We start from the raw sequence: 27826 nt of genomic DNA on the forward strand, positions 1-27826 counted from the left end.
TCATGTCATCCTTTTAAAAAAAACTGTCATGGACACTGTGAATACAATCCAATTTTTGTGGAGTTCTTTAACTTCTCAAGGAAAGGAACTTGTTGATGTTTTCTTTAATTGTGCCTAAGAATCTTTAATCTTTTGTCTGCTCCCTTCCAGCTCCAGGGTGCCATTACACACTCTTGCTTTGTCTCTACACAGGGAGTAGCCCCTTTGGGATTTTGCTCCGAATCCCCCTGGACTATTCTGGGATACGGAATGTTTCCCCGGCCATGCTGCTCGCAGCACCAAGTGTATTGTTAAGCCAAACGTGCCGAATGAGTTCTTGTAAGGTCTAGATCAAAATGAATACAAGATGGCATAAGGGACAACTTTGTCACACAGAGGGTGGTGTGTATATGGAATGAGCTGCCAGAGGAAATGGTGGAGGCTGGTACAATTACAACATTTAAAAGGCATCTGGGTGGGTATATGAATAGGAAGGGTTTAGAGGGATATGGGTCAAAAATTGTGGCCCTGGAAAAGCACAGCAGGTCAGTCAGCATCCGAGGAGCAGGAGAGTTGACATTTTGGGCATAAGACCTTAATCATTCCTGAGGAAGGGCTTATGCCCAAAATGTTGACTCTCCTGCTCCTCTGATGCTACCTGACATGCTGTGCTTTTCCAGTGCCGCATATTTCGATTCTGACTCTCTAGCATCTGTTCCTCATTTTCTCCTTTTTAGAAAGATATGGGCCAATTTACAGGCAAGTGGGATGAGATTAATTTTGGGTTTCTGGTCGGCATGGATGAGTTTTGGACAGAAGGGTCTGTTTCCATGCTACACACCTCTATGACTCTGACTCTATGTGCGAAACTAATGAATGAATCTAATTTAATAGCCTAACTTCATTTGTATGTACAAGGTAGTGAGTGAATCTATTAACTTGATCTACTTTACATACAAACTAATGAGTCTCTCTGCCTTTCAGCTCATTAGGAACTCTCAGATTCCATGGCACCTGTCTCACGACCCTCAGTCTGATGGTGAAAGTCCAATGAGTGGGGCAAAGTCCCTGAGATTAATACTGGTCTGAATCTAATGTTACATGCTGAATCACCATTTCTTAGTACTTTCAGTACTTGGACAGGCATTCATTTGTGTCAAAAGCACTCCAGGTGTCTCTGTGTTAACTGCACAGTTATTCTATTTCCCACCCAGGGCTAGGTCATGCAGTTGCCTCCCGGCTGAAATTGGGTGTTTTTGCATTGGGCCTGCTTTCTATGTAACTTTCCACTTTCTTCAGTTGCTTGTTGTCATGTCCAATTAACCTGTAATGATCTAGTTTGGAGATACCACTTCTTTACCTCAACACTACAATACCCTAATCCCACCCTCTTCCTGTATGCCTTGATCCCTTTGGCCACAAAAGCAATATCTATCTCCTTCTTGAAAACATGCAATGTTTTGGCTTCAACCACTTTCTGTATTAGTGAATTTCACGGGCTCACCACTCTCCGGGTTATGAAATTTATCCTCACCTCAGCCCTAAAAGGTTTTATCGTTAAACTATGATCCCTGGTTCTGCACTTCTCCACCACTGGGAACCACCTTCCTGTATCTAATGTATGTAGTCCTGTTAGAATTGTATAGGTTTCCACAAGACCATGCCTGCTCTCCCCCTGCCAACCACCACCACCACTATCTCATTCTTCTGAACTCCAGTGAATAAAATCCAACTGACTCAGTCTCTCCTCACGCATCAGTTCTACCATCTCAAAAATCAACACTACTGCTCTCTCCCCTTACCCCTTGATGCATTTTGTGTCTAGAAATCTATATGTTAAATATATTCAGTGATTTGGCCTTAATAGAATTATGTGGTAGCGAGTTGCACACATTCACCGTCTGTAAGTGAAGAAATTTCTCTCATTTTCATCCGCGATGGCCTACCCTGTGTCCTAAGACAGTGTTCCCTTGTTGTAGACATCCAAGACAGGGGAAACATCATTCAGGCATCCAGCCTGACCATACAAAATTTCAAGTAAGTACTTTATATTTGATCCCATCTCATTCTACTAAATTCCAGTGAAAACAGGCCTAGTTGACCCAAAAACAGAAACTGCTGGAAAATCTCGGCTGATCTGACATCATCTGTGGAGCGAAATCTGTTAATGTTTTGTGTCAAGTAATCCTTGCTTCGAACTGCTAGTTCTGCTAGTTGACCCAGTATTGCCTCATCAGAAATATTGTCATCTCTAGTGAACTTTCACTGCCCTCCTCTATAACAAGTACATTTTTTCTTATTAGAAAAACTGTACACAATACTTCATGTGCGAACTTACCAAGGCCATATACGACTATAGTAAGCCATCCTTGCTCCTGTATTCAAACTCTCTTTACACTGAAGGCCAACATCCATTTGTCTCCTTAGCTTTTTGCTGCACCTGTATGACCGATACACAAGGACACCCAGTGTATCTAGCACAATTTAAATAAATCTGTGCCATTCTGATTTTCCTAACAAGATGAACAAATTCACATTTATGTACATTATCCTGCCATATATTTTCACTTGTCTAAATTGCCTTGATGACTCTCTTCATTCCCCTCACCACTTAGAATCCTACCTAGTTTTGCGTCATTTAGCAAACTTCGAAATATTACATTTGATTCCATCATCACAAATCTTTGATATATATTGTGAATAGCCAAGGCCTAAGCACTGATACCCCGCTAGTCACTGTCTTCAAATCTGAAAAAGACCCATTTGTTTCTACTATCCTTCCTGTCTTCTAATCAATTCTCAGTCAATGTCTGTACATCACCCCTGATCTCATGTACTTTCATTTACACACTTAACCTCTTGTGCGACTTTATCAAAAGCTTTCTAAAATCCAAGTATACTATACCTACTGGCCCCTCCTTCTTGACTTTACTTGTTACACTCAAAAACCTCTGAATAGGTTTGTTAAACATGACTTCCCTTTCATAAATCCATGTGTACATCTGTCAATGAAAGCAAGCATTGGTATTTTCAAAATGCCCTGCTGTCACCTCTTTTATTATAGATTTTCAGATTTTCCTTCCAACCAATGTTAGGCTAACTGATCTATAATCCCAGTTTTCTCCATGCTTCCTTTTTACATTGAGAGTTGTAATTGCTACTCTCCAATCTCCTAGGGTTGTTCCATCTTGTACTGAATTTTGAAACTTGATAACCAATACACCTATTGTTTCCACGGCTACCTCCTTTAGTATTCTAGGATCTTTATTATCAGGCCCTAGGAATTCATCAGCTTTCAGTCCCATTAATTTCTCCTCTTTTTTTTCCCGCTAATAATAATTGTCAGCAATTCCTCCTTCTCCGTAGACTCCTAGTTCCCTAGCATTTTTGGGAAGTCACTTGTATTTTCTGTGAAGACAGAACTAAAGTTCAGCTTGTTTTCCATTATTGATTCTCCCATTTTGGACTGTAAGGGATCTACATTTGTTTTGACTCTCTTTGTTTTCTTTTTAAATAGTTGAATAAACTTTTACAGTCATTTTTCCTGTTCCTTACAAGTTTACTCTCGTACTCTTTTTTTTAATGTGCCATTTAATTAGTCTCTTGGTCTTCCTTTGCCAAATTCTATACTGCTTCAAATCCTCAAGCATGCTACTCTTTCTCCCAATTTTGTGACTCATTTTTTTCTAATTAGTCTAATTAATTTAGTTAGTTATCCTTGGTTGAGTCACTTTTCCTGTTGTGTTTTTTTTGTGCCAGAACAGAATATTTAAGGAGTGCATGCTTTTGTTTCTAATGTATTAGTCATTGCCGATCCACTAAAGGGGCGGCATGGTGGCACAGTGGTTAGCACTGCTGCCTCACAGCGCCAGAGACCTGGGTTCAATTCCCGCCTCAGGCAACTGTCTGTGTGGAGTTTGCACATTCTCCCCGTGTCTGCAGAGGGTCAGTGTGGACTTGTTGGGCCGAAGGGCCTGTTTCCACACTGTAAGTAATCTAATCTAATCTAATCCATCGTCAGACTGTTTAATTTAAGCAAAAGGTTTATCGTAGCCAGTTCACCCCTCAAACCATCACAGTTCCGTTTGTTTGAATTTAGGACACTATTTTTGATTGGACTACTTTACTTTTTGTCCTAATAAAAAGTTTGATTTTTTTTGTGCAAAGGATCCCACACAAGATTAATTAATCCTTTCTCATCGTACAATGGTTTACGATGTCATGTTCAAACCTATTGAGCATGTGGCTCAGGAGTTCCAGCCTGGCACGGCAGTCTCTGCTGCAGGGGAAAACAGTGAATTGCTTAAATTGATAGGCTATTAGCATTCAGTTGCGGGCTAGACTAAGTGAATTAACCTCCACTAAATGGAGACACCAAAGAAAACATTTAGTACTTCCTTTCAGATTCTTGAGGGTCTTCAGATGTAAATTGTTAATCCTTATGTCAAAAGTGAATATTCTTTAAAAAAAAGCAGTATACATGCATCAAAGAAATAGTCCCCTTCCTTCATGGACGATAGCTTAATGCATTGGATTAGACACTGTCATATTAACTTTTTGGGATATTAATTTATTTCCAGGTTCAGCTGATGGAATGAGGTTTCTTTTGATGGCTGGCTGTAGTGATCACCCCAATGAAATTAAATCTCAAACTAATTTATGGGCGGCACAGTGGATCAGTGGTTAGCACTGCTTCAGGGACCCAGGTTCGATTCCAGCCTTGGGCAACTGTCTGCGTGGAGTTTGCACATTCTCCCCGTGTTTGCACGATCTCCCCGTGTCTGCGTGGGTTTCCTCCAGGTACTCTGGTTTCCTCCCACAGTCCAAAGATGTGCAGGTCAGGTGAATTGATCATGCTAAATTGCACATAGTGATAGGTGCATTAGTAGGGATTAGGGGAATGGGTCTGGGTGGATTACTCTTCGGAGGGTCGGTGTGGACTTGTTGGGCCAAAGGGCCTGTTTCCGCACTGTAGGGAATCTAATTATTAATTATAATTTGTCCAAAATGTTAGTACTGTCCACATTGCAAAACAGGATTCAAATTTGGATGCAAAAGGTGGTTACTAAGGAGATTCCTATAAGATGGCTGGTATGGTGAACAGCAAATGTCCCACTATTTTGAGACAATTGTTGAACAAAAGTAAATTTTAAATTCTTTCTCATGATGGCCAGGCCAGTGTGTATTGCCCATTTCCAATTGCTCTTAAGGTGGCAGTGAAATGCAAAACAACTGAGTCTTTACTCGTGAATTGACCTCCCAGGTTTCTGGTTGAATTAACATTTGTAATGAAGCAGACTGTGCTATACCTAACCTGGAAGTCCTTGAAGCTGACACTGAATGCAAATAAAACTGAAAATGAACTTGCGTTGAAATTTCCTTCCTTGTGTACCATTTCACAACTCTACTCCTGGGAAGCAGAATATTTGACCCGTCCATTATAAATCAAACCAGAAACCTTATGGCAATGAATACATGAATAGGAAGGAAACAGAGGAATATGGATCCTTTAAGTGAAGACAGTTTTAGCATGGAAGGGCAAAATATGGCGGTACAGGCTTGGAGGGCCAAATGGCCTGTTTCTATGCTGTATTGTTGTTTGTTATTAGAAACGGCTGTAAATGTGTTATTGGTCAGTTATTAAATACACGTCTTGACTTCTATTTTACCTTTGGATTCACCTGGTATACATGTTAGAAACCCAGATCAAAGCTGCATGCTGGAAATATAGGTTATATCAATTACTTTAAACCCTGGTGACATCTGCCAATGACTGACTGCTTTCAGCTTTGCTCTTACATTTTGAACACATTCCAGTCAGAAGATGTTTATGATTAAGTCTCTGGGCTTTTGCACTAATAACTCATGTTAATGATAAGGGAATTAATTAATTTATGACCTTTCCAGTATCAATACCTATGTCTGTATCTTTGGTAGGCTGTTTAGTCCATAGCATTCTCATGTCCTAACAGAGAGTTGCGAATCACCAGCTGATTGCTGCCTCAGAGATTTTAAACCTTTTCAGTTTCTGAAATGTAGTGAATCAAAAACTGTTATAATCTGGAGCTTTAACATTTTAATGCAGGATAATATTCTTTTCACAGGTATCTGTCTCTGTCCTTCAATTTTAAATGTAAAATCTTATCTGGACAATTTTTTTTTCTTGTCTGTTCACCCTCCCTGCCCAAAAATGAAGCGGAAAGGCATGCAAACTGTCCCTGCGTTACAGCCTCTGTGGATGATATCGACTTTGAGCATACACTCAGGTAGTGATTTCACTTGACTCCATTTTATTCTATCGATGACTGAATTCTTATAATTGTGGGGAAATGTGTATATTAATTAACTGAGTGAATCAAGCATCGCACCATTAGAATTTTTCACTCAAGCCTCTTTGAAATGAAGCAAATAATCGTGTTGAAGAAAATTGGTCATTTATACCTGACTATGTTTGGGATTTTGCATACGTACCCGTGCGTGAGGTGATTTAAGACATGAGCTGAAAGGCAAAAATAAGGCACAAACGTATAATGCTCCCAACCAAGCCAACAAGTAGTCCATTAATTGCCGTGCTTTTTGCTGTTCTTTTCTGTTAGGGAACCAAACAAAACAGTCTTTGTGGTATCAGCATGAGGTGTGGAATCCTTTTATGCATGGCCTTCCAGCGAATTCGTAAAGTACAGAATGCTGACTCATAATTCCTATTGCTGTGAAAGCTCCGAACACATTTTTTTCAGTGTAAATTTTCTACTGTTGTTGCATGTTCTTTTACATTTCAGCAGTTCATTTCACAGATAAGAGGGTTTGGGCCAGTTACAGCATGATCTATGAATGTTTGAAAATGAGAGACTAGCCTTGGTGCTGATCCTAATTTAAATAATTTGATAATTATATGATAAACATATAATTGTAACTTGCTGTGCACATACTGCCTGCTAAATTTCCTTACGTTACAGTAATGATCTCACTTCAAAATACTTTGGCTGTGAAGCATTTTGAGATGTCCTAAGGTTATGAATGGTGTCTTATGAAAATGAGTATTTCTTTCGCTTCAGCTAGATGGTTTAGTGTGTTTCATGTTCATGAGGTAGCTGAAATTTGACAGAAATTGTGGCACTTGCTTTTTCAATTGTTTAAAGATTTTCCATGTAATTTTAGTTTTTATTAAATTTGAATAATGTACAGGGAACCTTGTATGATAACATAGCATTAAGCTGTTTGGCTATACTAGATCTGTTCTGGCTTTGCTCGTGACAAGATGCAGCATGAAGCCTTTCTGTTGCCTGTCCTGCCTTGTTGCTTTTTCCTCTTGGTTGCTGTGTTATGGACTTGCGTTTATTTTGCTTTTGCTCCTGGTCTTCTGCTGTTCTGATGCTTCACCTTTTTTGGCCGATGTTCTGGGTGGCAAATAATGAAAGGGGGCAGAGAGATTAGAGTTTGTATTAAAGTCGCAGTGTTGGAGAGTATTGAAGGATAGATAGAAGCAAATGGGATATTAATACATTCGAGAGCAGAGTAGCACATTATGGGGCTAGTAGGTATTTCAGCAGAACAGAGAGCAACTGAGCATGGGACAGGAAGCAGCAAGGCCAGGGACTTTCATTTCCATAGCCACCCAAATTTAAAGTAAAAATCCAAAGGCAGTCAGTAGAAGTGGAACAGAGCTGTTTGGTTGTGGATTGAGTTGGGGATAATGCTCCTTGAGTAACATCTTGAGAGACTGTTACAAACCAGACTAAACCCCCTCAAAATATTTTAAGGTGGCCTCGACCTCAACTTTTCCTTATTTTTAACAGCAGGTGTAAGGCATTTTGTTCCAGATGCAATTCAATTAATCAAATTACCAGGCTTGAAGCAAAATACACTTTATTCTTATATTACAGTTAAAATACAAACAAAAGAAAAAAGAATTGGAGTAACTTAACTATCAGAACGATTAATAGAATAATATATTATTTAACTACTGAACAGTAGCTGTTCCAGTATAGTTACATGCCATAAAAACACCCTTGGCAAAGATAAGTTCAGTATAATAGATTGTCTCAGAGCAAATCTTCAGTCCAGGAGGAAAAAACATCAAGAGAAAACTCTCCGTGAGAGAGACAATTCAAGTATTTTGCTGTAACAGGGTGCTCCCAAAATGCAACAATGACTAAAATTTAAACTAAACTCCTGCTTCTTTGGGAGCTCAATCCAACATCATCTTGCTGCTTCTATTGTTCCAGCTTTAAAGCACAAATCCCAAAGCCTAACAAGCTCTTAACTTCGTGGGCTATGGACCGACTGCTCATCATCTCTGTCTCAACCTCACTTCATTTTAAAGAAAAGGAGAAATAGACCTCTGAGCCATAGTATCATGACAGGAGATAGAGCCGTGAATTATAACTTGGCATGCATGGGAATCATAGAAATGTTGAGGCAACAAACCTATCTGAAATGGCAGAAATAATTTGAAATGGTGGCTGAATAGGTGTGGCAGTGTAGTTTTACACAGTTCATTTTTGAAAGTGAGCTTTGTTCATTTAAAACTAATTAATTAAAATGTTATCACTTTGGAAAATTGATTTATTTATTCAAGTGCTGGCGTTCTTACAACTGCCCTTTGCATCATTGGCCTCTCAGGCCCACACTCTATGGTCTTAGTGGCTTTCTTGTAAAACTTCAGTTTTCAGTGAACTAACTTGTAGCCTTTCAACTTTGCTTATAAATCGTAGTTGCTTTACCAAATGTTGAACTTGGAAGTAAGCACTGGGCATGCCAGGGGATCTCTGTAATTGTGATCAGCTTCATGAAAGGAGGTAAGATTGATTGTGGTAATGACAACGGGGTCACCCTTCCCTCTGCCATGAGGAAAGTCATTGTAAAAATCCTCCTCAATCTTCTTTTCCTGAGGAAAACCTCCCAAAATAACAAAGTGGATTCCGTCCATCAAGAGGCACAGTGGACATGATCTTCACCAAGTAAGCCAAGTTCAAGAAAAGTTCAGAGAGCAGCAGCAGCCTGTTTACTGGGACTTTTTGACCTTGAAAATGCCTTTTCATTCTTCAAAATAATGCCATGAAAATCGAGCATTCAGGGCAGATCATGAACTATGATTGGCACCTGCAGTTTTGGAGACAGTGGAAGCTGGCAGTAGGCACAGCTTGGAGAATGAGAATGAAAATAAGTGATAGATCTGGAGACCTTACAGGTAGTAGAGCAGGCTCAGAACAGACCAGAAGGCTCAGCAGTGGCAGACAAGAGTCGCTCTCACCACAGTGACACCTGGTGGAAGGTAAAGATAATGGCAAATACTGAGATTAACATAATATAAACCAATGCAAACTATTCATTGTTCGCAATATATGAGGATGTTAGTTACAGATAAAAAGTAAGATTGAGTGCCATTTCCCAAGCTGTTCCCACTTGTAAAAGAATCAAGAGTGATAGTGATAGTAATGTTATGCAGGAATATGGGAAAAGAGAAGAGATTACAGTTAGATAATAGAGTTAGTGCAGGCACGATGGGCCTGATTGCCCTCCTTCTGCAATGTAATAATTCTGTGATTATGAAATGTCACAAAAAATATGACAATTAGTGTGATAGCAGGAAATCAATACATTTGCAAACATTTTGCTATATTAAGAGACTTTTTTTTTTCCTTTGTAATTCTATGTGCTAATTTTGTTTTCTTCCAGCATTGGACAAGTAGTAAACATCAAAGCAAAGGTGAATCGTGCCTTTAACACAAGTCTGGAGGTATTAACCTTTGTTTCTACAATGATGTTCATCAAATCAATAAAGTAAGACGTCTTAATACTCTAATATTTCAAAGACTAATGGATTAAAATTACAAAAGTCTGGTGTTTATCTAGCTAAATTCTTTTTCCTTTTTGCCCTCCTATGGTGCCTCATTGGAGTTGTAGCAACTGCGAGCAGGTTATTTCATTATAGGTAGTAAAATCAATCTCAATCCTGCTGTTCCCCCTGAAAACCACATCGAAGTTGAGTTAAGAAATCAGGCAATGACTCTGCCACAAATTCAAGAGCAGTGAGATAAATAATAGTGCCCCGGTCTCAGTGTCCCAACAGTCAGGGCATTAACCTTGAATAATGTTGGTATTAAAATCTGCTTTTGGAGAGCCAGTTTGGCTTGGGACTTGTGTTGTTGGATCATGCTGTATAGATGCTTTCATTCAAAAGGTACCTCTTTTCTTAGGTTGGAATAACAATCATGTGTGAAGATCCCTTAAGTGGAACACAGTGGAAAGTCTGTAAAGCATTTGCTACGTTTGTGGCAAGAGGATCAGGACTTGGAAAGGTAGGAGTGTGGGTTTACTGAGATCTCCAGGTTGTGCTCTACCTAATAACTATCTTCTGTAAAGTTATTTGGCAAATTGCTCCTTTGACTTAATAGTCTTTAAGTACAAGCTCTGTAATCCTGTAGATGTATAGCTGAATATCTAAGGAAGTTTATCAGTGTTGACAGTGGCCACGGGACAAACAATTTAGGATTAAAGTTAGGAAGTACTTTTTTTACACAAACCGCAACTGATAAACTATAACACTCTATGCACAATTGTGCACATTGAGATAGATTGAAAGACTATTATTTTAACTGCAAAGAAGCTTTTGTCAATAAAATTCATGCACCTTACTGAAGAATCATTGCATTTGATTAGATTAATTGTAGGTGATTTTAAATCCATTTACAGGCAGTAAATCCAGTGAACGATGATTCTTCAGAATCATATAATCGTTGGTTGCTTTGTCGGTCTGTCAAAGACAGCTGTGAATATATACAATTACTTAGTCTTCTCAATGCGTTGCTGTCGCAGATAGGCCAGATCAGGTAGGGATGACGTAGTTTCTTTTCTAATGAATTGCTTTACTGTAACACTGACTGCAAGGACACCCTTCCCAGACTGACACTGACTGCGAGGATTCACTTCCCAGAATACCTTCCATCCTGCATGCACCTTCCATCACTTTGCTGATGCTTGAGTGTAGACTGATGGATGGCAATTGGCCAAATTGCGTTTATCCTGCATTTTATGTACAGGATAAATACTGGCAGTTTCTCATAGATAGGTGCTAGTATTGTGAGGAGGCTGAAATGGATCATCCACTTGCCACATCTGGCTGAAGATGTAACAAATGCTTTAGCCTTAGAGATGTGTTATCCTACAACCAGTGATCTAATCAGCCCTCTCTTTTGTATTGAAATGCTGGGCTTCCCCATCATTGAGGAAAACGAGACTCATGGTATTTCTCAATAATTATTTAATTGTCCTCCACCATTCATCATTAGATGTGGCAGGACTGTAGATGTTTGATTAGATTTGCTGGTTGTGGGATTGCATATCTCTATAGCATGCTGCTATTACTGTTTAGCTGCATGTAATGTTGCTTCAGTAAGTGTCACTTCATTTTTAGATATGCTTGGTGCTGCTCCTAAAATGCTTTCCCATACTCATTTCATAGGTTACATGGTCGGAGTGCAGCACTGGGTCATGTAACCCACAGTAGCTTGTACTTATGTAATACTCTAGTGAGGTAAGGTATCCCAAGGTTCATGAGAGGGCATTATCAACTAAAATTTGATATGATCCACATAACTGGACATTTTGAACAAGTGTGAAAAACCTTGGTTTCGGACTTACTATTAAAGAGCGTTTTAAAGGAGTGCAGAGAGTGGTGGAAATTTCAGAGCTTAAATCAAGGCAAGGTGAGGATGGCAAGTTCCTTTCCTTGAAGGACGGCAGTGAACCAGTTCATTCCTTTTCGAGTGATTGTTTTCTGATTCCAACCCATACATCACAAAACATGAACGAGCTTAGTTTGCACTTTGCTATATTGAGATGTAATTTCATGACCACAGTTGCTAGTCAGTACCATAGCTGTTACTGGATTAGTGGTGCTAGAAGAGCACAGCAGTTCAGGCAGCATCCAAGGAGCTTCGAAATCGACGTTTAGGGCAAAAACCCTTCATCAGGAATAAAGGCAGTGAGCCTGAAGCATGGAGAGATAAGCTAGAAGAGGGTGGGGGTGGGAAGAAAGTAGCATAGAGTACAATGGGTGAGTGGGGGAGGGGATGAAGGTGATAGGTCAGGGAGGAGAGGGTGGAGTGGATAGGTGGAAAAGGAGCTAGGCAGGTAGGATAAGTCTGGACAAGTCATGGGGACAGTGCTGAGATGAAGTTTAGAACTAGGGTGAGGTGGGGGAAGGGGAAATGACCTATCACCTTCATCCCCTCCCCCACTCACCCATTGTACTCCATGCTACTTTCTTCCCGCCCCCACCCTCCTCTAGCTTATCTCTCCATGCTTCAGGCTCACTGCCTTTATTCCTGATGAAGGGCTTTTGCCCGAAACGTCGATTTCAAAGCTCCTTGGATGCTGCCTGAACTGCTGTGCTCTTCCAGCACCACTAATCCAGAATCTGGTTTCCAGCATCTGCAGTCATTGTTTTTACCATAGCTGTTAATCTATCTTGCTTAATTATTTGACTTTCTGCTAACTTCTGAAATCAAATGATCTGATTTTAACAAATTGAATTCTGGCAGCACTTCATTTTTTTTAAATCCCAGTAACTCTGAAAATAGTTGATAGTCAAAAAACATTGCAAGTAACTGTGGTGCATCTTTGTCAACAGTGACTCTGTTTAGGTTGATCTCAGTTTACCCAAATACGGGTGTCTAATAATTCTGCAGTGTTTGTTACAATAAAAGTCAGGAAATTGCCATCAGTATAGCAACAATGGTGAAGCCATTTGCTCGTATGGCTGAAGTGACAGCGCAATCAGTCAGTACACTGAGAGTATGATTTTCTTCTTCTCAAAATGTAATCAAGAACCTCAGAGGAATTTTTTAAGAAAATGTTGATTCTACTTCTGTACATGACTTAGGATGTATTCATATATGAACAGAAAATAATTGTAGGGATTTGTGCTTTCTAGAGCTACATATCTCGCAACCTTTTGAGACCATGTCATCCTTCCTGGTACATGTTGTAAAGTGTGATAGCAACAGTAATTTTTTTTCTCTCTTGCACAGAACACTTCCAACAATAGCATAGCTGAGGTTAGTAATTTGATGGTGGGAGCACCAGGCTTAGTCTGCATCTTGGCCCTTTAGATGTCCTTTAGTTCTGTTCCTCATGATATACTACCATTGTTTTACTGCTTTTAGTGATTTATTTCCTTTCTACCTCCAGCAGGCTCTATCAAGTATTCTCCCCTCTATATTTTCTCCCAACTCTAGCTTCCTATCAAATCTGATTCTTGTGATGTATTTCCATGTGTATGGGTAGCCATCTGTGATATATTCAAGCAGGCATTCTTTCATGACTATGTAAATAGGCTATTCCACACTGTGGGCATCACACTCAACCCTTATGTTGTTCCCAGTAGATGTCCATATTTGAATTTCCAGCTAGATCACTGGATAATGATCAGGTAGAGGGAAGTAACCATGGCTACTCAGTGGTGTTTGGTAGCTGAACCCATCAATATATTGGATCCCAGCATGACCAATTCCACGCAAAGTCCCAGATGGCCTCCTCCTTCCACAATCGCAACTTCCCTTCCCACATGGTTGACGATGTCCTCCTGCGCATCTCCTCCACTTCACGCACCACCACCCTTGAACCCCACGCCCTCCCATTGCAACAAGGACAGAACCCCCTTGGTCCTCACCTTCCACCCCACTGACCTCCACATACATCACATTATTTTCAGCCACTTCCAGCACCTTCAAATGGACCCCACCACCAAACATATATTTTCCTCCCTACCCCTATTAGCCGTCATGGAGAGACCATTCCCTCTGCGTCTCCCTCATCAAGTCCACGCCCCCACCCCACTCCTCGCACTTGTCCCTGCCACCACAGGAAGTGCAAAACCTGCGTCCACACCACTCTCCTCACCTCCTTCCAAGGCCCCATGGGATCCTTCCACATCCATCAGAAATTTACCTGTACCTCTACCAATGTCATCTACTGCATCCGTAGCACCCGGTGTGGTCTCCTCTACATCGGGGAGACAGGACGCCTTTTTGCAAATCGTTTCAGAGAACATCTCTGGGATGCCCACACCCACCAACCCCACTGCCCTGTCGCTGAACACTTCAACTTCCCCTCCTCCTCCATCAAGGACATGCAAGACCTTCACCGCCAAACAGTTACCACCCAACGTCTGGAGGAAGAATGCCTCATATTCCGACTAGGGACCCTACAACCACACGGGATAACAATATGGATGTCAACAGCTTCCTCATTTACACTCCCCCCACAATATGCCAGTCCCAAGCCTCCAACTCGCCACCGTTCTCCAGACCTGTCCATCACTCCCCCCTCTGACATATCACCTTCTTCCACCTATCACTTTCTCAGCTACCTTCACCCCCAACTCCACCCCCTCCCATTTATCGCTCAGCCCCAACCCACAAGCCTCATCCTTGATGAAGGGCTTCTGCCTGAAATGTCGATTTTCCTGCTCCTCGGATGCTGCCTGACCTGCTGTGCTTTCCCAGCAACACACACTCAACTAGAAGTAGCTTCAGCGAAGGAAAGTGGCCTTTCTCCAATATTTGCTTCATTGTTGTAATCATGGATCTCTTGCCAGGTGCAGCTGAAGCCTGTGATTCCCAGAACCTCTGAAGAACAAATGGAATATAGCATCGCTGCTGAACGCCGCCGGATGAGGTTACACCACCTGGAAACCATCAAGGATCTAGTCTCCTCCTGTACAATTCAAGCTGGTACCTTTTTTGCTTGCTCTGCTTCACTACCCCATATACAATCTTTATGAGAGAATAAGAAATTAATGTATACAATAGCAGCCTTTATCCTTCACATCTACTTAACCCAAGCTATTTCAGACTCCTAATTTGCATGACCTGCATTGAATTATATACGATATGCAGTACTAAATCAGGTTATTTGGCCCAACCAGTCCATGCAAATGTTTATATTCCACTCCAGCCTCCTGATTTTTAAACATCGTCTAAACCCACCCTTAGTACTATATTTTCCTTTCTCCCTGAAAGGTTTGTCTAGTTTCCCCTGAAATCTGCATTTTTCAGTGACTCCCTATAGTTGCAGGTTTTATATTTACACCACTTTTGGATAAAAACATTTTTGTGAATTTACTATGAGATGTCTTTGTGACTACCTTAAGTTGAACGCCTTAGTTCCCTTGTGCCCTTAATAAGCATTCTCTCTATATCCACTTTATCAAAACCTGAAATAATTTTGATTCTATTAAGTCATCCCTCAGCCTTTTCTTTCAAGAGAGTAGAAAGCCTATGTGTCAATCTCTTCCAGATATGTATGTCAACACATATCTTACCATCATTCAATTTTTTTCTGAGCCCTGCCCTGTGACTCCATCTTTTTCATCATGTGTTGACCTGTACTACAGTCAGTACTGTAAATGTGTAATCTAATATTGAGTACAGGTTTTGTATAACTTACCCACCTTTCAATTCTATCCATTCAGAATCAAAGTCAAGTGCTTGGCTTGATTTTATTAATGATCTTGTTCACCTATGGTGCAGCTTTTAGTTTAGCATCTGAAGTAATCGAATATTTCCTACTTCCTAGTGGATCTACTACATAATGCTCTAAAAATGTTCCACAAAATTATTTTCTTGAGTTGTAGATGCAGGTACAGTTAGACATTTAAAAGACATTTAGCTACATGCATGAATAGGAATGCTTTGGAGGGATATAGGCCAAACATGGGCAAGTGGGACCAGTTTAGTTTGGGATACTTGGTTGGCATGGGTGAGCTGGACTGAAGGGTCTGTTTCCTGCTGTATGACTGTCCGTCCCAAACTATTCCGTGAACTAAAACATGTAAATCACCAGTGCTAATATGGCATTCAGCATGGATTGATCAAACTGATGCATTCAGTTGTGATATCCACCACATCCAAATAGTCCAGCAACGCATTCAGTAATGGAAGGTGACAGCTGGGGAATACTGTGAGCTCACTAGAGAATATGGATTTTTAAAGAACAAACTGGTCTCTGTAGAATGTGGTATAAATGCTTCCTGTCTTGACCTAATATTTTCATGAATGAGAGAGCATGCATAACCTAAGTGAAGCAGCTTCTTACACTTGGTTTATTTTGTTTCTTGCTCAATTTCTTCTCTCCCAAGATAGGGAATTGACATCTGACAGAACAGTTTTTGTTGTTGACATTAGCCTGAGTTGTTTGTTAGATGTCTCCAACATACTGTAGAGTGGTATTTAAGTGGCAGTTTTTTTTTGCTGTAAATAATACTTAACATTCAGCTGAAGCAAAGTATGACACTTTTTGAATTCTGATCTTTCTCTCTCTCTCTTCCCAGCAGATGCAAAGCCCCCATCTCATGCACCCTCTCACATTTCTTAGCAGTGAAGATTAAGTCCACTCCTTTGTCTGTTTGATCTCCAATCTGAGATGCATAGAAATTTCCCATGATTGTCCCTGTACCCGGAGGAGAGGAAATACCATTGTTTGGAGCCTTTCCTCAGTTTAGATTTAGCAGCTCTGGGAATCTTAACACGCGCTCAAGAATCTGTGATGAGATTTTCATTTTCATTTACTTAAGCATATTCTGCATGTCAGAATCAAATTTCTGACTCAACTGGTTTTATTGCTGTTGTCTCTGACTGCACTTTTTCATGCTATATCAGTACATCATGCAGACAAAAATGGAAATTTAAAAATACTGCAGGAGAGAGACTTCCATGAAAGAAACAAAACTATTTAATCCTTGATAGATTCCCTTGTCACATAGGTAGGAGGCACTGAAAAAGTATCTTGTAACATAGGACAGTAATATTGACACTGATGAAACTTCTTGTTTTCTGCGGTATTCTGTCTCATCAAAAGATGATTAAGATCCAATTCTTCAACTTTTTATTTCATTGCATTTTATAACTATTTGGACATTTAAATTGACATTCGTAGTGACTATGTATAAGAGGGAATGGAGCATTTTGACAGTCTTGTGTCTAGACACAGGAGTTATCCAGTTGAAGTAAGCTTACATTCAGAGCATTTATGACAAGAAATGAATTTGCAACGTGAGCTGTCTAAAATAAAATCAATTATAACTTTATCAGGGTAGGAAGCCAGCTTGATAAAACCTTCTTTTGTGTGTTTGTTCCAGTGATTGCTCATACAGGGTAAGGTGTCCTGAGCTGGTCTTCACTTGAAAGTTATAATGTTGCTTACATTTGAAATGTGTTTGCTAACCAGAATCAAATTTTGAAGAATCCCAGAGCACTGTTCCAGCAGGAATGACGCGAGTTGAGAGCATTGAACTTGTCCTGCCACCTCATGCAAACCACCAGAGTAACACTTTTGGAGGACAAATCATGGCTTGGATGGAGAGTGTTGCTACGATCTCTGCAAGGTCAGATCTCCACTGTATTTGTTTGCTGTCCTTTCTTCCATTCAATGTTAGTTGGTCAGCAAGAGCCTTGATCCAGACTGATCTGTGACTAACCACCACCAGAAACCTTCAACAATTGGGCTGATGGAGCATTTTTCTTACAATATCACCCTCCCATCAATTCTACACTATTAATTTTGATGATGAGACTCTCTGATAAGGGATTCTCTTCTTCAAGATGTCATAAATGGTTTATGAAAGATATTATCTTGGTTTTAATTGTTTCATCCTCTCTCTTCTTCGTTATTGATGATTGTTGCTTACCTCTCATTTCTGTTTTGGAATCATTTTTGTCATCTTTTTAGCTGTTTTGATTACATTTTATGATTATTGACTGGTATTGTGTTATCTGTACAGATATAATTTGTGACTATTTTAGAAATGCAAAATGTTAGATTTTACTAAGCAATTACGAGAACCTTGCATGGGACTATGGGAACAAATTTCAGATACAGTACTGCTAAGAGTTAAAATGGGTACTAGATACAACCCTGTCCATTTATAGATAAAATATAGATATATAGACATGTATATCATTCTAAGATATACTCACAGAAACTTAGAGTAGATAGGGCTAAATTTTTCTTGAGTGCAGTGCATCCCTTCGGCAATAGAGAACTGAAAATCTGGTGGGGAGAACGACAAATACAAAATGTACCTTACCTAATTTAATACGAGGAGCAAATCTCGGTGATCTCCCTGTCTAAGTCACCCCCTACAGTCTGCCCAAATGTAGTTGGTTTTCCTATAACACATGTCTCTTCACCTCAAATTGGCTTTAGCGCGACTAAAGAATTTAAACCATTATTTGCAGAATGTAAATTTTCTTTACCTGCATTGGTTATAAGGTCCCATTACTTTAAATGAAACGGCTATTGTGCCATTTTCTTATAACATAAGAATGGAACTATCGTATTACATCAGAACCAACTGTCTAACAAAATTAAAATACAGAGGAACCTCGATTATCTGAATACCAATTATCTGAAAATTGGATTATCTGAAGATCTCAAGGTCCTGACAGAAACATTACATCAAAGCACTGATCACATCTTTTTTCTCTCTCTCTCTCTCTCTCTCTCTCTCTCGTCTGTGAGGAAGTTCTCCCAATTTTGGCATTAACCCCAGATGTTATAAGGAAGATTTTGCAGTTTCAACAGAGTTGTCTTTGCGGCTGTCATATCCAGGGCCTAGGTCAATGCTAGGTGGTCAGTCTGGTTTCATTTCTTTGTTGAGACTTGAGACAACTGAATGCCGTGCTTGATCATTTCAGAGGCCACTTTAGAGTCAACCACTTGGTTGTGGCTCTGGAGTCACATGTTAACCAGACCAGATGAGGATGGCAGATTTCCTTCCCTGAAAGACATTACTGAGCCAGACAATCAACAGAGAGTTCATGGTCATGAGTGGATTCTTAATCCAGAAACACAGCTAATATTATAGGGATACGGGGATGAATCCCGCTTTGACAGATGGCGGAATTTGAACTCAATGAAATATCTAGAATTAACAGTCTAGAGATAATGCCATCTTGCAGTGAGAGTGCAGCTTGTTCCATGCTGGACATGCCTTCTTTTGTCTTGTGTGATGTCCTCTTCATTATTTTCATCCTCCCCTTTGTCCTTGATTTTTCTGCCCATTTTGGCTTAAGTATCAGAGAATCATTGAATCCTTACAGTGTGGAAGCAGGCCATTTGGCCCATCTAGTCCACACCAACCCTCCGAAGAGCATCCCACCCAGACTCACCCCCAACCCAATCCCTGCATTTCCACTGCTTCAGTATGTGAGGAATTGTGAATTGTACTGAATAATGTGTAAATCATTAGAGAACGTCCCCACTTCTGACCTTATTTGAGAGGGAAGCTCAGGCAACTGAGCCACATGGCTCACTGCCATGTGGAACACTGCCACGTGGAATTCTTATGGTGATTTCCTGGAACGGAGATGATCAGCCTCCATTTTCCACAACCATCTTTCTTTGTGCTCCATATGGCTCCAGTCAGTGGAGAATTTCCCAACTAAATCACGTTGACTTCAAGTATGCTGGATACCTTGAACACTTGGTCAAATGCTGTCTAGATGTCAAGGACAGTCATTGTCACCTCATCCCTCAAATTCTGTTCTTTTATCCATGTTTTATTTTAACCAAGTCTGTCATAAGATCTGGAACGAAGTGGATCTGTAAGAACCCAAATTGAGCTATGGTGGGCAGGTTATTGATGATCAGATTCCACTGATGGCATCATTGACAACACCTTGCATCATTTTGCTGATGAATCTCAGTGCACTAATGGAGCGGTAATTGGGTGGGTTTGACTTGTCCTTTTTAATGCGTGTGTACAAAAATAGCAATTTTTCACATTGTCAGTAAATGCTAGTGTAGTTGAATTGGAAGAGCTTAGTTACAGGCACAACTAGTTTTGGAGCACAGATATTCAGTACTACAATAAAATTATTGTCAGCACCCATTGTCCATTGCTATATCTAGCCATTCCTTGACAGCACATGGAATTAACTAAATGAACCAAGGAATATGATTGTGGGACCATGGTGGGAGGCCAGAATAAATCATCCACTCAACACCTATGGATGAAGATGGTTACAAATGCCTCAGTTTCTTCTGTTTCTACTGATGTACTTGGCTTCATTAGAAGTGACCATGAGGGCAACAATGAAGCACTTAGTTAGTAGTTTAATTATCCACTAGCGTTCATGCCTGGATGTGTTGTGAGGTCACTTAGTTGTAAATCGGGTCCTCCTTCCACTATTTATCTTGCATGTACAGTAGTCCTTTATTGTAGCTTCACCAGATGGCATCTCATTTTGAGGTCTGCCTGATACTACTCCTGGCATGCCCTCCTGCACTCTTAATTTAACTAGGGGACTGATGTCCTAGTTTGATAGTTATGATAATGTGGTTAACCGTGAGGTTGAAGATTGTGTTTGATTGCAATTCTACTGCTACTGATGGCTCACAGTGACTCATGGATACCCAGTTTTGAGTTTTTCAATCTGTTGTGCATCTATCCCACTACCACACAGCATTGTCCTCTTCACGAGGACTGTATGATGGTTGTTCTTAATTATACTGCTATGGGTAGAAGTGCCTGTGGCAGGTAGGTTGATGAGCACTAGGTCCACTGTTTCCCTTGTTTTGATTTTCTCAGCACTTGCCATATGACCTGACTGGCACTTAGGATTCACCAACTCAACCAATAGTGGTACCACCAAGCCAATCTTAGTGATGGACATAGAATTCTCCACCCAGAATACATCCAGTAGCCCTTGGTTTTTGCTGTGCTTCTTCCCAAGTGATATTCAACATGTAGAAGTTTTGATTCATCAGCTGAGGGAAGAGAGGTGCTCAGTTAATTGCACATGTTTAAGCTGATGCCAGGACAATTCATGGGATCTAGAATCAATGTCGAGGACTCTCAGTGTCACTTCCTTCTGCATTTGGCAGCGTTTTGAGAGGGTTGATGAGGATAATGCTGGACGTGGATCCCTGTACATGGGTGATACTATTGGTAAGGTGTACATGGTACATCAAATGTCTTTTAAAAGTCCATGAATGAGAGAACAAATTTAAGGTAATTAACAAAAGAAGCAATGAATGCATGAGGAATCCCCGCAGTAGGTGGTTAGGATCTGGAGCGAGTTAAGATCTGCCTGAGAGTGCAGTTGTGGCAGTTCAATGGTGGAGCAATTGATAGAGAAGATCCACGGATCCGACAGTATCTGTGGAGAGAAAACAAAGTTAACGTTAACTCTGTTTTCTGTCCACAGGTGCTGCCAGACCTGCTGAGTTTCTCCACCAATGTTTGGTTTTGTTTTAGAATTTGAGCATTGGCAGGTGTTTGTTTTATTTTAGCATTCCTTCAAGAGGAAATTGGATTAGCATCTAAAAAGAGAAATGTACAGGACTATGGGGAGAAAACAGGAGAGTGGCACTAGGTAAGCTGCTTCTTTGAAGAGTGAGCACAGATACAATGGGCTGAGTGGCTGCCTCCTTTGCTATAATCATTGTGATTCTAGAAATGATTTGAAAGGTACAATGGGCGGCACGGTGGCACAGTGGTTAGCACTGCTGCCTCACTGCGCCAGAGAGCCAGGTTCAATTCCCACCTCAGGCAACTCTCTGTGTGGAGTTTGCACATTCTCCCCGTGTCTGCGTGGGTTTCCTCCAGGTGCGCCAGTTTCCTCCCACAATCCAAAAATGTGCAAGTTAGGTGAATTGGCCATGCCAAATTGCCCATAGTGTTAGGTGAAGGGGTAAATGTAGGGGCATGGGTCTGGGTGGATTACGCTTCGGCGGGTTGGTGTGGACTTATTGGGTCGAAGGACCTGTTTCCACACTGTAAGTAATCTAATCTAAGATTTTTGCATTGTTCTGTGGGGAGGGATCTTTAAAATATGGGTGAACCAAATTATTATTTCAAAAGCTTTGTGGGAAACTGGACAAGCTGTGTTTTCCAAAATATAAAGTGCTCCAAGATTGATGGTTGATTTCAGATTTGCAATGTTTGCTATTTTCTTTATGCCAACTCTGGCACCTCCACATCATAGCTTTATTTTGAATTAATTGGGTGCTACTGATACTGTCCACCAGGTGGAGACATCTTGCCATTTAAAGGATACTTGCAGAATCTAAACTGAAATTGGGATCCCAATACAGAGAATATTATGTTAAAAGAAATTATTTTAATTTAAGACATCAAAGCACTGCATTTCACTCTTGGAAATAGTGATAGTGATCATGAATACTCACATGCTGCTTAAGAAAGAGAATGTGTTTTATTAGTTAATATGCAATGGGGTGGCATGGTGGCTCAGTGGTTAGCACTGCTGCCTCACAGCACCAGGGACCCAGGTTCGATTCCTGCCTTGGGTGACTGACTGTGTAGAGTTTGTACATTCTCCCGTGTCTGCTGGGTTTCCTCTGGGTGCTCCGGTTTCCTCCCACAATCCAAAGATGTGCAGGTCAGGTGAATTGGTCATGCTAAATTGCCCATAGACGGGGGGGGAGCGGTGGTGAATATGGGAAATGGGTTATTCTTCAGTGGGTTGGTATAGACTTGTTGGGCCGAAGGGCCAGTTTCCATACTGTAGGAAATCTAATCTAATCTAATCTAATACTCTGCCAAAGCATAGGGTTGTACAGTGGCTCAGTGGTTAGTACTGTTGCTTCACAGCGCCAGGGGCACAGGTTCAGCCCCAGCCTTGGGCTGCGTGGAGTTTGCACTTTCTCCCATGTCTGCACTGGTTTCCTGTGGATACTTCCTCCCACTGTCCAAAGATGTGCAGCAGGTAGATTGGCAATGGGAAATTGCCCGTAGTGACCAAGGATGTGCAGGCTAGATTGTTTGACCGTGGGAAAAGTGGGGTTCCGGAGTTAGGATGGAGGCCTAGGTCTGAATGGGATGGTCTTAGGAGGGTTGGTGAGGCCAAATGTACTGTAGGGATTCTGTGACTTCTGTTTCAGTTGAAATCCTCATCCATTTGTTTGCCAGGTTCTGAACTAACTCACTGCTGAATTGCCTGATTGCAATTCTGCACCATCTTTAAAAATGTTAAGCTTTCTCCATCTTGCACCAGTTTATACTTGCCCATGACCTCTATTGATTTCTAGTTCCCTAACACCCCAAGTTTGATTCCCTTCAGGGCTTTGCACTTCCTGATTTCTGTGACCCTCTCCTGCCCTGTAATCCCTGTCCCTGAGTTCTTTGCTCCTTTCCTGCCTTTTATTTGCTGGTTGTGCTGCAAGAGGCTTAATCCCCACATTACTGAATTCCCTGGGAATCTTTGTTCGAAGTGATTTGTGTTTAATGGGCCTCACTGTATGCAAAGGCACTTACAGCAGATAGAAGTCATATGACTATGACAGGACAGCCAAGACACACAAAGTGCAACTGCACTTTCCTTCCCTAATAGAAAGCCATACACGGTCATTTGGAGTTATGTTATCTAGTTTACATGGTCATAAAATGATCATTCATCAGTCAGTTCCATGTTTTTCACTCTCTGCATGTGCAATGCACGCGGAGTATTCAAATCATACAGGTTTGTGAATGGTGCATATTGTCATTGGCTGTGCATTTGCAATCTGCTAATTCTAAGTCTGATACTCCTCCTCTGATGAGTGTTCTTTTGCAGTGGTACTGGTTCTTGTTGATCCATTTTTATGCATGGGCCAGTGGGCCTCAGGTGCTGGTGGGGAGATTGTTTTTTTTGCTGTCTGCAGTGAAACACAGCTTCCTCGGATGTCTGCAGATGTTTGTGATCGTTGTGATATATTTGGTTATGGTTGAGCTGGCAGCCACCCTATGAAGATCCCAAGTTGCCATGTGGGGTGATTTTCTTTGTTAAGAACATTTTATGTGTGCACTCTGGCTCTCCAGTACTCTACTCTGGCAATGCCTTGGTAGTTTAATCAAAATTAAATTTGGCTTTCTGTCATTTTACATAGATTTGCCACTCATGCCTGTCAGTTCTTCTGGCTTCATTAGTTTTATCACTACTGAAGGATAGTTTGGGTACAGTGTGACATTTGTCTTTGCAGTGGCTGCTTTTCATGCCTCCAAGAAGTGTATTTCTCCACTCAAGGACGGTCTTGTACAAATCTGTGCTGGATTCATTTGATTTCTTTGGTGATTTTCACTGCCATCTCAGCCTTTTCCATCTGACTGGAATAGTGAGCAGATGATATGATCAATTTGTTATGATTTGACTGAATTCTCCACTTGCTAATTAAAAGCTATTGCTACTCATCACTAAGTGAAGCCATTGTTTCATTGTCTGAGTCTGAGTTATGTGGAGTGTCTTGCCATGAAGCTCACGCGATTGCTCGCTATATTTGACGAACACCTCCCATGAACTTCTGCCCATACCCCTATGGCATTCCTCATGTTCAGTTGTATCTCCATGTTACCACATGGCACTCTCTGAGCAATTTGCCACTTACTAGATATCTGCCAAAATTGGCATCACCTGTGCCATCTTTAAAAGTTTGTTGTGCACCAAGACAAGTACTGTCAGTCAGGAGCTGCCCTGTATGGTTCCTAACATTTGCATCAAACATGGTAGACAAGGAGAGATTGGCACCCCACTTTGTGGGCAGTGTCCTGGATGGGATGGTGCAGAAGAGGAACTTCCTCTTTTCCCAAGACTAGCAGTGGAGACCACAATACAAGATCAAGGTCCAAGGTTGCCCTCTAGGCCAGTGCAGATTAAGCTATCTTGAGGAACAGCAAGTACTATCGCAAGAAGGTCAACATCATTCTCCACTCTGCCAGTGTAAGTGCCATCATCTTCTCTCCAGGACTTCACACTCTGTCTCTGATATCATACCTGCCTCTGACAAGGCTCATGCTCGACACTCTCACTATTCTCTACAATCCAACCTTGAAAGCACTAACCTTGCATGTCCTCTGTGCTGCCTGCTCACTCATTCAGGATACCTCCCCCTCCTGCATTAACGGTAAAAGCAAGGCTACCCTCTTTCACCTCCCTTAATACATGTCTACCTGTTATTCCAGGAGGAAAGCAGCCAACTTTAGGGCAGACAGAGTCAAGACAGGCTGCCCAATATTATGAGGAGACGGTCCTGACTCTGACCACCCCCCGAGAGGTGGACTGCCCATGTACAGAGCCCTACACTGTTTGCAGAAGCTGCCCATGATTCCTGTGCCAGAACTCCCTGACCGAAGGCCCTTGACTTGAATGAGGCCTGCTGACAGCTATGAGAAGCTTTCTGTCTTTGTGTTTATATTAAACAGCAAGATAAAACCAAAGTTGTATGAGTCCAGTTGGTCTGGTTGAAAGGAAAAAGCACTCAAAGGAAAGGCGATGCAGTGCAAGACAAGGATGCTGTGAGCATCTGGATAGGTTCAGAGTGAGTGAGCAGTTTGACAGTGAGCAAGGAGTCCGGAGATACTGTCCATGAGCTGGGTGTATGCCCCTGAGTACCCACTGTGCTTGCTGCAGCATTACAATGAAAGTTGCTGGTGTAGCATGAAGTTCAGAAGTGTCCTGCAAGTGGATTGGAGATGTGCATTAGGGTTCACAGAGGCTGACACATGTCAGATGTCAATATTTGTGGATATGGGGCATGTGTGGCCAATGCCCATGGAGCATTTCTTGAAATGTTGTGCGCAATGTCACAGATGGAAACCCCTCTAAGGAAGCAACAAACTGTATCCACCAGGCACCTTCTCTGATTCCATGCTAAAATTTCTTGACATCCAGCTTGTTTGACATGTTTGGGAGGATAGGAAGCTGAATATTAATGAGAGGAATTGTGGCATGAATGAGAAGTGAAAACGTCATAGAGTGGTTTTAATGGGGACTTTCATTACCTGTTTTATAAACTTGGGTAGTGTTATTGTAAAGGGTTGTGATATTCCTAGACTGCATTCAGGAGAATTTCCTACAGTAATATGTGGCTAGTTCAATAAGAAAGTAAATACGGTGAGAATGTGCATATTTTAAGGGACAGTGATTACTGTATTGTAAGGTTTAGGGTAGCTGAGAAAAATGACTGGTAAACGCAGCGCAAGAATAATCAATTGTCAGAGAGCCAATTTCAAAGAGGCAAGAACCGAGGTGTGCCAGTTAGACAGGAGCCAAATGTTGGCAAGAAAGTAGCTGAAAAAGAGAAGGTGGTTTGAAGGTATGTGCCCTCAAAGTGGATAGTCGGCACAAACCAATCCAGAGCTCCTCAGATGACAAAGGATATAGAAATTAAATTAGAAAAGATGCAGGTATGACAGATGTCAGGTAGAAAATGGAAGTGAGAATCATGCTGAACACATAAGGTTCAAAAGGAGGTGAAAAAGCAAGTAAGAGAACTGAAAAGTGATTATGAAGAGACGACTGGCATGTAACATAAGGGTAAATCCCAAAGTCTCCTGTACACACATCAGTGTAAAAGGATGGTTAAAATGGGAGTCGGGCTGATTAGGGACCAAAAAATGAATTTACACTTGGAGCCAAGAGACAGGCTGAGATGCTAATACATAACTTGCATCTGTCTACGAGTCAGAGGCTACCCAGCCCATGGTGACCAAGGAGTAAACTCTGTCATTAGACATGTTTAAAATTGATAAGGAGGTAATGTTGTGTAGGATGTTGGTATTTACAGTGGGTAAGACGCTAGGACTAGATGAGATGTATTGAAGGAAATAAGAATGGCAATTGCAGAGCTGCTGGCAATTATCTTTTTAATCCTCCCCAGATTCAGGGATTCAACTGGAGGACTGGAGAATTACAAAGGTTCCACCCTTACTTGTAAAGACAGCCGAGTCAGTTCAATTACAGTGTGAAGAAACGTCTGGAAACAAATCTTGGTATAGAATTAATAGCCTCATGGAAAAGTTTTGGCTAGTTTGGAATGGTCAGGATGGAATTAAGGGAAAAATTATGTCCAACTAACTTGCTGGAATTTTTTTTGAAGAGGTAACAGAGGTTGGTGAGGGCAAGGCTGTCAATGTGGTGTACGTGGATTTCGAAAAGGTTTTTGATACACTGGCACACAAGAGAACTGTGAGGCAAGTGATAGCTCATTTTGGGGAAGGTTGGGAAGAGACAGTGGCAAGGTGGAGCCAAAATCATCTAAGGGTTATGTATTGGTTATGGGCACTTTTCAGGCTGGTGAAGTTTTGCAGTGGTCAGTATTAGAATCCTTGCTTTTCGTGTTAAATGATCTAAATCATTCTGCACAGGGACAGTTTCTAAGTTTGCAGACAACACAGGACCAGAGAACATTGTAAGCTCTGAATAGGGCAGTGTAGAATTTCAAAAAGATATTATTAAGTTAGCATAGTGAGTGAATAGGTTGCAGATGAAGCTCAAAGCAGAGAAGTGTGAGGTGATACATTTTGGTGCTAAGTACATGGAGAGACAGCATAAAATAAGGTTGTGAATTGTACATATGTCACCTATAGGTGGAGTGAAATGCATGCATGTGTAAAGAGGTCAATGAAATATCTGTGTTTATGACACAGCATGCGGTGGGTTTAAGCATTATTAGCAAAGGTTTATTTTGTGTATTTCTGCCAGAAAATATAATCAAATATTTGAAGGTGTCCGACAAAATTGGAGGTGTAGTGGCCAGCGAAGGTTACCTCAGAGTACAACGGGATCTTGATCAGATGGGCCACTGGGCTGAGGAGTGGCAGATGGAGTTTAATTTAGATAAATGTGAGGTGCTGCATTTTGGACACGCAAATCAGAGCAAGACTTATACACTTAATGGTCAGGTCCTGGGGAATGTTGCTGAACAAAGAAGCCTTGGAATACAGTTTCATAGTTCCTTAAGTGGAGTCACGGGTAGATAAAGTAGTGAAGAAAGCATTTGGTATGCTTGCTTTTATTGGTCAGTGCATTGAGTATAGGAATTGGGAGGTTCTTTTGTGGCTGTA

The 27826-nt window shown here is 41.1% G+C and overlaps 1 protein-coding gene across 4 annotated transcripts in view; it reads left to right on the top strand.

The window, feature by feature from the left end:
- Positions 1–27826, top strand: part of acot11a (acyl-CoA thioesterase 11a) — an 80674-nt gene that overhangs the window by 27401 nt on the left and 25447 nt on the right. For 2 of the 4 annotated variants that reach the window (XM_072573750.1, XM_072573753.1), the window contains exons 3-8: positions 6176–6245; positions 9658–9718; positions 10179–10280; positions 13014–13040; positions 14582–14717; positions 17212–17368. In XM_072573750.1, coding sequence (XP_072429851.1) covers positions 6176–6245; positions 9658–9718; positions 10179–10280; positions 13014–13040; positions 14582–14717; positions 17212–17368 — 553 coding nt within the window. The remainder of the gene's footprint in view (positions 1–6175; positions 6246–9657; positions 9719–10178; positions 10281–13013; positions 13041–14581; positions 14718–17211; positions 17369–27826) is intronic. The other 2 variants (XM_072573752.1, XM_072573751.1) reach the window with 2 other exon arrangements.

This window comes from Chiloscyllium punctatum, chromosome 7 (genome assembly GCF_047496795.1).
Source record: "Chiloscyllium punctatum isolate Juve2018m chromosome 7, sChiPun1.3, whole genome shotgun sequence".
Lineage (NCBI taxonomy): Eukaryota > Metazoa > Chordata > Chondrichthyes > Orectolobiformes > Hemiscylliidae > Chiloscyllium > Chiloscyllium punctatum.